At 41.6% G+C, this 13,609-nt stretch overlaps 1 protein-coding gene across 3 annotated transcripts in view; it reads right to left on the bottom strand.

Moving 5' to 3' along the window:
• The window catches only part of MOCS1 (molybdenum cofactor synthesis 1), a 38,513-nt gene extending 37,146 nt beyond the window's left edge, over positions 1-1,367 (bottom strand). For 2 of the 3 annotated variants that reach the window (XM_046640218.1, XM_046640219.1), the window contains exon 1: positions 1,149-1,367. In XM_046640218.1, coding sequence (XP_046496174.1) covers positions 1,149-1,280 — 132 coding nt within the window. In that variant the 5' untranslated portion in view covers positions 1,281-1,367. The remainder of the gene's footprint in view (positions 1-1,148) is intronic. The other variant, XM_046640220.1, reaches the window with a different exon arrangement.
• Positions 1,368-13,609: the final 12,242 nt, after the last annotated feature.

Genomic DNA, 13,609 nt, shown 5'->3' with positions numbered 1-13,609 from the left:
CACCCCCTCGTTGAGCAACGGTGAGGTACGTGGGGGAGGGAGCATGATCTGATGAATCCCAGGACATGAAGCCTGTGGTAAGAGATGGGAAAAGAATGAGCAGATTGGTCTAGAAAAGAGGTTTTGGAGGCTTGCCCAGTGGTGGCCTAGTGCACTCAGCTTTGGTGGACGGGGGTTTGCAGGTTTGGATCCCGGGCGCAGACCTAGAACCACTTGTCAAGCCATGCTGTGGTAGTGTCCCACATAAAACAGAGGAAGATGGGCACAGATGTTAGCTCAGCAACAATCTTCCTCAAGCAAAAAGAGGAAGATTGGCAACAGATGTTATCTCAGGGCCAATCTTCCTCACAAAAAAAAAAAGAAAGAAAAAGAAAAAAAAGAGGTTTCGCCAAATTAAGAGAGATGCTTCTCCCAAAATTATTCCCTGACTACATGGGCAAAAGAACTTAAAACTTGTTATGATAGGAATCACTCTGAGGGGTGTTGTCAAGGACTGAGGGGCTACCCCAACCCTAAAGAGATAGTGGAATCCCTAACCTGGAAAAGTCCAGGTCCTGCTCTGTTCTGCTCTAAAATGAGGCTAAACGCTCCTAAGGGAAATAAAGAGGAAACACAAAATCAACGGACAAGTCACAGAGCCCTGTGACTACAGAAGTGACAACTATTGGTGGCACTAAGGTGACATTTTTAGGCGGGTGTCACTGTATGAAGCAGGGCGTCACAAGAACACCTGATCACACACAGACAACCTCCCCTCGGGGGATGGGGGAGCAAAATGTTTAAGGAAGAGGCTGGGTGGGAGGCAGGGCTGGGAGGGGTACTAGTATTTTATTGGACCCCAAAGTCCTACCCACCTGCTCCCCCATCTCTGGTGGTCACTCAGACTTGGAAAGGGGTGTCACGGCTGGGCGGGCAGGAAGGTTTTTAAGCGAGACCCCAAGGAGCGCTCCCCCCCACCCCCGCGTTGGGGTATCTGGTGAGACAGGGCAGTCTGTCTAGAGCACATCATTCCACTCCTCTAGCCACCCCCAATTAAGCACCCAGAGCTCCGTCCCAGAGGCACCGGATGGGCCCGGGCGCTTCCGGAATAAGGGGCAGTTTACAAGGCCACCCCCTCCTGGGGAAGGTGGGGACGCGGGCAGGCTCACCTCTGTGGCTGGCTGGGAGGGCTCTCCGGGGCGAGGCAGTGTCACCGGAGCCCCCGAGCTGCAGCTCCGGACACTGGACCTCAGGACTCTCCGCAGCATCCGGGACACGGGCCGCGCCGCCGCCGCCGCCATGAAGCCTGCCTGCCCGGCGAGACTCCACGGGGTAGCCGGCTTGAAACGCGCTAGCCGGGACTCGCTGCCCTGGGTCACCGCGGCAGGGGCGGGGCCGGGGCGGGACCCACGCAGCCAATCGGCGAGGGCGCCGCGCGGCCTTCTGGGGGCTGTAGTCCACGCTCTCCGCTCCTTTCCTGGACCGGTAACCGTAGGGCTTGGAAAGCAGAAACCAAAACTCGCCAGGAGAGCCCAGGTCTTTTCTTCCAGACTTGTCTGGCTGCTCTGATGCCAGACTCAGGTCGTGGTGTGACTGGCACCAAGTACTGTAGGCAGGTGAATGGCACATTGCCTTGGGTGCAAAATTTAAGGGGGTGCCAAAAAAGTAGGTTATCCAGATAAATAATATTTTAAAGCAGTATTTTTAAAAGAATCAATGCAAAAAATATCCCATGATGAACAAAACGTCAACATTTTACATAAAAACAAGATCCGACTCTGCGTGTTTAGGACTCATTTCATGTCGTTCATGGTAGTCTAGGCCCTGCTTATAGGATGGTCAGCTCCCTCTTTCCTCCAACTGTGCCCCAAAAGGACATTAACAATCTTGGCTTCTCTGTTTAAAAAAGGAGTATATGAGAAGAAGTCATAGAATGAGTGGATATCATTTCTGGAATGCTTCCTACACACCAAGTACCATGCTAGGTGTCATTTAATACGATAATGTTGAAATTAATAAAATGTTAGTTTTGCAACTGAGGAAACTGAAGCTTAGAAAGGTTAGGTAATTTTCCCAAAGACACACAGTTGATAGGTGGCAAAACTGGGCTTTAAACTCAGGACAATCTGATTCCTAAAGTCAAGGTTAAGTACATATCAGGAATGGGGGAGTGGGGTCTGTTCCTCTCTCAAAAACAAAAAGCTCTAGCCTTCAAAGATTGCAGATGCTAATGCACACCCAGTAATGAACCTATGTACTAAGAATCATTATGCTCAAACCGGCCTATCTGTTGTATCCAAAACTATTGCCATGGGATTGCAAGAATCAAACATTGACCGGAAAATACTAGCTGCCAAGCGTCTGTTAGGAAACAGGGATACAGGTCCTCGTCTTGAAGAATTGACAGACTAAAGGAGAGGAAATGATCACTGACATAGCTGATTTGTACAAATGCAGCAAGACTGTCAGAAAAGCTGGGATGATTTCAGCCTTAGACGCAAGGTGAGTTTCCTATCATGTTATTCAAAGTTCAGACAATACACTGCAGGGGGCGAGGGTGTGTCTGGGTATGCCTGAAACTGGTGAGACAGGCCTGATGGACATCTATTTGCAAAGGGCCTGAGGACCTTCTGAGGACTGTTCAAGCTTTCTCCACTGCTAAATTTGTTGTCTAGATTTGTCAGGGGAACAGGGTATGGGGATGAAGAGAACAAAAAGCATTTTTTTTTGCAGGCATGAGGCCTGAAGAGCTTCTAGGAGAGGACTCAGACTCGAGGAAGCAGTCATTGGACGTAAAGAGCTCGATCCAGTAGCAAGTCCTTAGAATGTGGGGGAAGCAGAGATTCTGAGTCTGCGTGTTGGTTCTTAGGCATCTCCGTCCCCAGCTATATTAGTTTCTTATGACTGCTGTAACAAATTGCTACAAACTTGGTGGCTTAAAACAAAATTCGTTCTCCTACAGTTCAAGAGGCCCAAGTCTGAAATGAGTTGTAAGGAGCTAAAATCAAGATGTTGACAGGCATGTTCTCTCCAGAGGCTCTAGCAGAGAATCTGTTTCCTTTGCATTTTCCAGCATCCACAGCTGCATTCCTTGCCATCAGTGTAGCATCTTCTGTGACTCTCCTTCCATCCCATGGCCTGCTTCTCTTCTGTCTTAAATCTCCCTCTGCCTCCTTCTAACAAAACTTGTCATTGCATTTAGGGACCATTTGGATGATCCAGATGAGTGTTTCAATGTGGATCCTTCTTGTGGAGTGAGGGACAGAAGACAGATGGAGAGAGGAGGGTGGTAGGATAGGGAGAGAAGTATCTACCAGTTGGCCAGAAACCGGATCACTAGAGGGAATTAACTTGTAGGGTATTAAATCTTTTCAATGAGCCCCTCAAGACGATCTTGGATCCTCACTTCGTAGCCCCATTCTTTGAGCCCATCTAAAATGCCCCCAGATGCATGAAGCCTTTCTAGATTTCACCCTTTTCATCAAAATTGTATGTGATCGTTCCTGCGCTTGGGCCTCATTGTCACTTTTTATAGAACCTTGGAACTCCAGGGCTGAGCAAGACCTTACGGCTTATTCAGTTTAGCTTGGAAGCTGAAATCTCTATGTGATTGTGCATCTACATGGGCACATCTAGTGCCGGGCAACTTTGATTTCCTGACATTGACTGTTCCACATAAATGCCTCTTTGCCTATTAAAATTCTTACTTGTATTGAGCAGAAATGTGGCTCTTTCTTTCAACATGTGGTGATTAAGTGTCATCCAGGCCTCACACTCTCCTAATGGCTGTGAATAAGGAAATACCTTCAGAAGCTCACAGCCTAGAGTAGGGCTCTGATCTGGAGAGTCCATGGATGGATTTGGGGGGACCCATAGACCCCTGAAAGTGGATGTATAATATGTGCATTTTTGTGGGGGAGAGGTGGCTTTTATCACATGCTTAAAGAGGCCATGACCAAGGAAGAGAATACTGGTCTTAGAAATCACTCTTCTGTGATATCCTCCTACTGAGCCTATTTTCAGCCCCTGGGCTATTGCATCTGCCCTCCCATTCATTCGAGAACCTTAACACAAGTTCTCACCTCTTCAAGGTAAACAGCAGCAATCATTGTCAACCCTCGTATACAATGTCACGTGAGTCACTGTGCCATTTTAGTCTATCTTCCCAAATACACTTTGGTTTGTCTAAGTCCCAATAAGTCCCACAAATAAGATTGTATTTTTAAAAGACGGCTGAAACAATATCTCCTGTCTCATGTTCTTCTAGAGCAGTGCTGTCCAATAGAACCTTCTGCAATGATGGAAATATTCTAAGTCCTCATGTGACTATTGAGCACTTGAAATGTGGCTAGTGTGACTGAGCAACTGAATTTCTAATTTTATGAAATTTGAATTAACTTAAGAGTAAACAGCCATGTGTGGCTAGTGGCTACGGTATTGCTCAGCATTGTTCTAGAACCGTGTTTTCCCCATCAGGAAGTGGAATTAATTCTCCTCTGCTTGCATCTAGGTGGGTTCATAACTGGCTTGTAACTAATAGACTATGGCAGAAGAGATGCTGCATGATGTCTGAGGCTAGATAAGAATATGATGCAATTTCCAACCTTACAATTTACCTCTCATGATCTGGTCTCTGGCTGGCTGGAAGATACTTCCATCCTTATCCCCCTCCCCTTCTCTCCCCACCTGTCTTCCATTCTCCAACCCCCAAAAAAGATCCAGGACAAAATTTGGAAGCAACCAAGATGTCCTTCAGTAGGAAAATGGATTAATAAACTGTGGTACATCTAGACAATGGAATATTATTTCAGTGCTTAAAAGAAATGAGCTAACTGAGCCATGAAAAGACATGGCAGAATCTCAAATGCGTATTACTAAGTGAAAGAAGCCAACCTGAAAAGGCAACGTACTATAGTTGATTCCAACTACATGACATTCTGGAAAAGGCAAGACTATGGAGACAGTACAAAGATCAGTGATTGCCAGGGCTTAGGAGGGAGGGAAGAATAGGTGGGGCATAGAGCTTTTTAGGGCAGTGAAATTTTCTGTATGATACCATTGTGATGGGTACATGTTATTATATATTTATCCGAATCTATGGAATGTACAACACCCAGAATGAACCCTATTGTAAACTATGGACTGTGGGTGATATTGATGTGTCAATGTAGGTTCAGTTGTAAAACATGTATCACTCTGGTGGAGGATGTTGATAGTGGAGACAGCTGTGCATGAGTGGAGGCAGAGTGCATGGGAAATCTCTGTATTTTCCCCTTAATTTTTCTGTGAACCTAAAACTGCTCTAAAAAAGTAAAGTCTTAATTAAAAAGAAAAAGAAATCCCAGATGGGATTTCCAGCCACATGCCCATTTCCCCTCTCTCTCTCGCAATAGGAACCTCAACTATCCAGCTTTCTATGCTCATTCGGACCCCTCCCCTATTCCATTGGTAGTTCTGGACTCTCTTTGAAAATTCAGGCATTTTAATCAAGCAATGAAATAAAAAGTTTTAGAAAATGTTTCAATTCCTATAATTTCTCCGTTTTGGGACCTTGTTCAGAATGTTCTCCGTTTGCTTCTCCAGACCCCGTCCCTGACTCTCCTCACCCTGTTCTGAGGACTAGGAGGTTGACCTCTACCAACCACTTTGATGGCATCACCCAGGTACTCTTGTCTCTGGTTTCCAGATGTATCTGGCCAGTAGGAGGCATGGGCAGGCAATCAGATAGCAGGAAGAGAGAGAAGTCAGAGTATTTATTCTTCCTGCTCCCTGTTTCGCTGTGATTCTGGCAATGACTGCCCTTCTACAACTATAGCTCATGTTATGTGGCCCTTCTGCCGTGAGTCCAGCTCTCACCAGGTCCAGTAAACCATTTCTAACACTTATCCCTTCAGGCTGGGGCGGGGTTGGCGTTTCTCCGTTGATGGTCACAGATGCTTCAACATCCCTGTTGGTTACTTTAACCCTGCCCGCACCTCAAAAATGATCCCTTCAGTAAAACATTCCTTCAAAAGTCCCAGCTAAGTATGCTGTCTGTCTCTTGCTGGTCCCATGACAGATGCGGAATTCAAGGATTTCTCCCTCCAATAGTGCCCCAGATGCACCTTTGTTAATAGTGGCAATTACAACAGAGTGACATAGTTTATTTATTTACATGCCTTCTGCACTATAAGCCCTTTGAGGGCTAGGGCCAAATCTAAATTATCTGTAATCATGGCATCTAGCATGACGTTTAATGTACAGTAAGCTCCCAATAAATGTGCATTAAATGGTGCATTCCGTATCTCTAACTTGCCTTTCCAGTGAGGTGACCGTATCAGGATGCGCTAGATCATTCTGTCATAACAAACAACCCCAACATCTCAATGGCTGAAAACCACAAATGTTTCTTTGTCATTTGTGCCACATGTCCAGCAAGAGTTAGCTGGGGATTGTTTCCCATCAATTTTGTCCTCACTCTTGGCCCTATGCTGATGGGGTAGCTAATATCCACATAGAACAGTGGTGATTACCCAGAGAGAGTGTGAAGAACAAACTGACTCTTAGAGCTTCTTCCTGGAAATGCACACATCACTCTGCTCCAAGCAAGTCATGTGGCCATATCTCATTTCAAAGGGAAGAGAAACTTAGCCCTGCCTCAGACGGGAAGCAGATATTGGTAAACAATAAGTCTTAGCATAGGAACAAAATTCCCCTTGTACTCTAATGTATCACCAGGTTTTTCCACTCCTTTGGACAGCTCTTCCCTTTATTCGTCCCTGTCACTTTCATTGCATACTGAAACAGCCATGGTGGCCTTATGTGTCTGCACCTGTCAGCCATAGTTCCAGAGCCAGGAAGTACTGACTCCAGCACTCTCTTGTTTAGACTCTGTCATCAGCAAAACGAAGAGGAAGAGAGTTTGTAATACCTCTTTAATTCGGTGGTTCTCAGAGTGTGGGTTTCCACAGTCAACTGTTGTCATACTACTGCTAAGAGATTATCTGTCTTTTCCACTCGCATGCTCTGTGACTGTACAGAGGAATCTTCCACTGGCTATCTGGTTGTGACTTCACAACAGATTGAATGCAAACGTAAAAATGAGAATCCAGCTGTCTTCTACTAAGCCCAACATTAAAGAGAGTGGCAAAAATGCAACACAATACAATTTTCTCCCTAATTGTTTTTGAAATTATAGTTATTTTAATACAAATGTTAATATGTAATAGCTATTATTGACTTTGCTGTTATTTGTTTTTATTGTGGTAACATTGGTTTATAACATTATATAAATTTCCGGTGTACATCATCATATTTCGATTTCTGTGTAGATTATATCATGTTCACCTCCCAAAGACTAATTATAATCCATCACCACACACAAGTGCCTAATCACCCCTTTCACCCTGCTCCCTCCCCCCTTCACTCTGGTAATCATCAATCCAATCTCTGTCTCTATGTGTTTGTTTGTTTTTGTTATTATCTTCTATTTATCCGTGAGGTCATATGGTATTTGACTTTCTCCCTCTGACTTATTTCACTTAGCATAATATCCTCAAGGTCCATCCAAGGTCCACGTTGTCACAAATGGCCAGATTTCATCCTTTTTTATGGCTGAGAAGTATTCCCTTGAGTATATACCACATATTCTTTATCCATTTGTCCTTTGATGGGCACCTACAATGCTTCCAAGCCTTGACTGTAGTGAATAATGCTGCAAAAAAAAAAAAGTGAACATAAGGGTACATGTCTTTATACATTCGTGTTTTCATGTTCTTTGGATAAATACCCAGCAGTGGGATAGCTGGATCATATGGTAGTTCTATTCTTAATTTTTTGAGGGATCTCCATACTGTTTTCCTTAGTGGCTGCACCAGTTTGCACTCCCACCAGCAGTGTATGACAGTTCCCTTTTCTCCACATCCTCTCCAACACTTGTTGCTTCCTGTCTTGTTAATTATAATCATTCTCATGGGAGTGAGGTGATATCTCATTGTACTTTTGATTTGCATTTCCCTGATAGTTAATGATATTGAACATCATTTCATGTGGCTGTTGGACATCTGTGTATCATCTTTGGAGAAATGTCTGTTCAGATCTTTTGCCCATTTTTTAATTGGGTTGTTAGTTTTTTTGTTGTTGAGATGTATAAGTTCTTTACATATTTTTGGTATTAATCCCTGATGAGGTATATGGTTTGTAAATAGCTTCTCCCAATTGTTATCTTTTCATTTTGTTGATGGTTTCCTTTGCTGTACAGAAGCTTTTTCATTTGACGTAGTCCCATTTCTTTATTTTTCCTATTGTTTCCCTTGCCTGGTCATACATGGTACTTGAAAATACACTGCTAAGACCAATGTTGAAGAGCATACTGCCTATCTTTTCTTCTAGAGTTTCATGGTTTCAGGTCTTCTGTTCAACTCTTTAATCCATTTTGAATTAATTTTTGTGTGTGGTGTGAGATAATGGTCTAATTCTGTTCTTTTGCATGTGGCTACCCAGTTTTCCCAACACTGTTTATTGAAGAGATTTTTCTTCTCCATTGTGTGCTCTTGGCTCCCTTGTCAAAAACTAGATGTCCATAGATGTATGGGTTTATTTCTGGGCTCTCGATTCTGTTCCATTGATCTGTGTGTCTGTTTTTGTGCCAGTACTATACTGCTTTGGTTACCATAGCTTTGTAGGTATATTTTAGAATCAGGGAGTGTGATATCTCCAGCTTGGTTCTTTTTTCTCAGAATTGCTTTGGCTATTCAGGGTCTTTTGTTGTTCCATAAAAATTTTAGGATTCTTTGTTCTGTGAAAAATGTTGTTGGAACTTTGATACAGATTGCATTGAATCTATAGATTGCTTTAGGAAGTACAGACATTTTAACTATGTTAATTCTTCCAATCCAGGAGTGCAGAATATCTTTTCATTTTTTTGTGTCTTCTTCAATTTCTTTCAACAATGTTTTATAGTTTTCAGTGTACAGATATTTCACCTCTTTGGTTAAGTTTATTCCTAGGTATTTTATTCTTTTTGTTGAAATTGTAAATGGGATTGTGTTCTTAATTTCTCTTCCTGCTGCTTTGTTTTTAGTGTATAGAAATGCAACTTATTTTTATATGTTGATTTTGTATCCTGCAACTTTACCAGATTCATTTATTATTTCTAGAAGTTTTTTGGTGATTTCTTTAGGGTTTTCTATATATAAAATCATGTCATCTGCAAATAGTAAGAGTTTCACATCTTCCTTTCCAATTTGGATCCCTTTTATTTCTTTTTCTTGCCTGATTGCTCTGGCTGGGACTTCCAATACTATGTTAAATAAGTGTAGTGAAACTGGGCATCCTTGTCTGGTTCCTGTTTTTAGAGGGATAGCTTTCAGTTTTTCTCCATTGAGAATGATATTACCTGTGGGTTTGTCATTTACGGCCTTTATTATATTGAGGTGCATTCCTTCTATACCCATTTTATTCAGAGTTTTTATCATAAATGGATGCTGTATCTTGTCAAATGCTTTCTCTGCATCTATTGAGATGATGTGATTTTTATTCTTCATTTTGCTAATGTGGTGTATCACATTGATTGATTTGCAGATGTTGAACCATCCCTACATCCCCGGAATAAATCCCACTTGATTATGTCATATGATCTTTTTAACGTATTGTTGTGTTGATTTGCTAGCATTTTGTTGAGGATTTTTGCATCGATGTTCATCAGCAGTTTGGCCTGTGATTTTCTTTTCTGTGTTGTCCTTGTCTGGTTTTGGTATCAGCATAATGTTGGCTTCGTAGAATGAGTTAGGAAGCTTCCCCTTCTCTTCAAGTTTTTGGGAATTTGAGAAGGATAAGTATTAAGTCTTCTTTGAATGTTTGGTAGAATTCTCCAGGGAAGCTGTCTGGTCCTGGACTCTTAATTTGGGGGAAGTTTTTGATTACTGTTTTGATCTCCTTACTGGTGTTTGGTCTATTCAAATTCTGTATTTCTTCTTGATTCAGTTTTGGAAGGTTGTATGATTCTAAGAATTTATCCATTTCTTCTAGATTATCCAATTCTTGACGTATGTTTTTTTGCAGTATTCTTTTATAATCTTTTCTATTTCTTGCTTTTTCCTCTTCTTTTTTTTTTTTGTAAGGAAGATTAGCGCTCAGCTAACATCTGTTGCCAATCCTCCTCTTTTTGTTGAGGAAGATTGGCCCTGAGCTAATATCTATGCCCATCTTCCTCTAATTCGTATGTGGGATGCCTGCCACAGCATGCCCTGATGGTCCACTCCTGGCATCCAAACCAGCGAACCCCAGGCTGCCAAAGTGAATCCCATGAACTTAACCGCGACACCACTAGGCCAGCCCATCTTTTGTATTTCTGAGGTGTCACCTGTAATTTCTCCTCTTTCATTTCTGATTTTATTTATTTAAGCCTTCTCTCTTTTTTTCTTGGTGAGTCTAGCTAAAGGTTTGTCAATTTTAATCATCTTTTCAAAGAACCAGCTCTTAGTTTCATTGATATTCTTTTAGGTTCTATTTCATTTATTTATGCTCTGGTTTTTGTTATTTCCTTCCTTTAGTGATTTTGGGCTTTGTTTGTTCTTCCCGTTCCCTTAAGTGCACTGTTAAGATTGTTGGAGATTTTTGTTTGTTGAGGTAGGCCTATATTGCTATACACTTCCCTCTTAGAGCCCCTTTTACCTTATCCCATAAATTTCAGTGTGTCGTATTTTCATTTTCATTTGTCTCCAGGTATTTTTTGATTTCTCCTTTGATTTCTTCATTGACCCAATTGTTGTTCAGTAGCGTTTTGTTTAATCTCCACATATTTGTGGCTTTTCTGGTTTTCTTCCTGTAGTTAATTTCTAGTTCCATACTGTTGTGATCAGAAAAGATGCTTGGTATTATTTCAATCTTCTTAAATTTAATGAGACTTGTTTTGTGGCCTAATATGTGATCAATCCTGGAGACTGTTCCACGTGCATTTGAAAAGAATGTGTATTCTTTTTTGTTTGGATGGAATGTTGTGTATATATCTACTAAGTCCATCTGGTCTAATGTGTCATTTTAGGCCAATGTTTCCTTGTTGGTCTTCTGTTTGGATGATCTCTCCATTGGTGTAAGTGGAGTGTTCAAGTCCCCTCCTGTTATTGTGTTACTGTCTATTTCTCCTTTCTCATGTCTCCTTTTTTATGTCTGTTAACAATTGTTTTATATATTTAGGTGCTCCTATGTTAGGTGCATAGATATTTACAAGTGTTATGTTCTCTTACTGGTTGTTCCCATTATCACTATGTAGTGTCTTTCTTTGTCTCTTGTTACAGTTTTGGTTTTAAAGTCTATTTTGTCTAAGATATGTATTGCTACCCCAGCTTTCTTTTCATTCCCCTTTGCATGGAGTATCTTTTTCCATCCCTTCACTTTTCAGTTTGTGAATGTCTTTAGGTCTGAAGTGCATCTCTTGTATGCAGCATATATATGGATTTGTTTTTTTATGCACTTATCTACCCTGTGCCTTTTGATTGGAGCATTTAGTCCATTGACATTTAAAGTAGCTATTAGTAGGTGTGTACTTATTGCCATTTTGTTACTCTTTTTTTCTGGGTGTTTTAGTAGTTCTTCTCTGTTCCTTTTGTCTTCTCTTGCTCTCTTCCCTTGTGTTTTGATGGCTTTTCGTAGTATTATGTTTGGGTTCCTTTCTTTTAATTTTTTGTGTATTGCAGGTTTCTGTTTTGTGATTACCATGAAGTTCATGTATAATAACCTACACATATAGCAATCTATATTAAGTTGATGGTCTCTTTAGTTGGATTTCTTGCTAAAAGTTCTTATTTCTCTCCACATTTTATATTTTTGATATCATATCTAACTTTTTTTTGTGCATGTGTATCTGTTACCATCTTATCATGGAAATGGATAATTTTAGTACTTTTATCTTGTGAGCTTCATCTTAGCTTCATAGGTGGTTGATCTGCTACCTTTACTGTACACTTGCCTTTACTAGTGATTTTATTGCTTTTTTAAAAAATAACTTTCTTATTCCTATTTGTGGTCTTCTCTTTTCCTCTTAAGTAAGTCCCTTTAGGATTTCTTGTAAGGCTGGATTCTTGGTGATAAACTCCTTTAGTTTTTTTTTTTTTAAAGATTTTATTTTTCCTTTTTCTCCCCAAAGCCCCCCAGTACATACTTGTATATTCTTTGTTGTGGGTCCTTCTAGTTGTGGCATGTGGGACGCTCCCTCAGCGTGGTTTGATGAGCAGTGCCATGTCCACGCCCAGGATTCGAACCAACGAAACACTGGGCCGCCTGCAGCGGAACGCGCAAACTTAACCACTCGGCCACGGGGCCAGCCCCATAAACTCCTTTATTTTTTTCTGGGAAACTGTCTCTCCATCCATTCTGACTGATAACCTTGCCAGGTAAAGTGTTCTTGGCTGTAGGTTTTTTCCTTTCAGCACTTTTAGTATATCATGCCACTCTCTTCTAGCCTGTAAATTTTCTGCTGAGAAGTCAGCTGATAGCCTTATGGAGTTTCTTTTGTGTGAAACTTGTTGCCTTTCTTGAAGTTTTCAGGATTCTTTTTTTTTTTTTTGGAAGGAAGATTGACCCTGAGCTAACATCCGTTGCCAATCTTCCTCTGTTTTGTATGTGCGATGGCACCATAGCATGGCTTGATGAGCGGTGTATATGACTGTGCCCGGGATCTGAACCTGTGAACCGCCCCCCAGCCATGGAAGCGGAACGCATGAACTTAATCACTACACCATTGGGCCGGCCCCTAGGATTCTCTCTTTATCTTTAATTCTTGACATTTTAATTATAATGTGTCTTGGTTTGGGCCTCTTTGAGTTTATCTTGTTTGATGCTCTATGTGCTTCCTGTACCTGGATGTCTGTTTCTTTCCTTAGGTTATGAAAGTTTTCAGCTATTATTTCTTCAAATAGATTCTCTGCCCCTTTTTCTTTCTATTCTCCTTCTGGGACACTTATGATACAGATGTTGGTGTGCTTGATGTTGTCTCGGTAGTCCCTTAGACAGTCCTCATTCTTTTTAGTTCTTCTTTTTAAAATCTGTTTAGCTTGTGTTATTTCCTCTAGTTTTTCATCCAGCTCGCTGATCCATTCTACTGTATCATCTTCTCTGCTATTGAGTTCCTCTAGTGAATTTTTTCCTTTCCAGGATTGTATTCTTCATTTCTGATTGGTGTTTTATATTTTACAATTCTTTGTTGAAGTTCTCACTGAGTTCGTCCATTCTTCTCCTAAGATCAGTGAGCATACTTATGACTCTTAGTTTGAACTCTTTGTCAGGTAGGTTGTTTATCTCTGTTTCGTTTAGTTCTTTTTCTGGGATTTTGTCCTGTTCCCTTACTTGGAACATATTCATTTGTCTCCTCATTTTGCCTCTTTCTCTGTGCTCATATCCATGTATCCAGTAGGTCAGCCATGTCTCCAGATCTTGGAGAGGTGGCTTTGTGTAAGAGACCCCTTATGAGGCCCAGTAGTATGCTTCCCTCTCACCACCAGTTCCAAATGTTCTGGGAGTGATCCCTGTGTGGGGTACATGTGTCCTTCTCTTGGGGCAGGGTTGCTTCTGCTGTAGGTGCTCAGGGAAGCTAAGCTGTCCCCCTGGCCAGCTGGTTGTAATGCTGAGCTGCATGTGGCTTCAGTTACTTTAC

The sequence above is a fragment of the Equus quagga genome, chromosome 15 (genome assembly GCF_021613505.1).
Source record: "Equus quagga isolate Etosha38 chromosome 15, UCLA_HA_Equagga_1.0, whole genome shotgun sequence".
Lineage (NCBI taxonomy): Eukaryota > Metazoa > Chordata > Mammalia > Perissodactyla > Equidae > Equus > Equus quagga.
The sequence above is the reverse complement of the archived record's forward strand: the minus strand, read 5'-3'. Positions and strand labels throughout refer to the sequence as shown.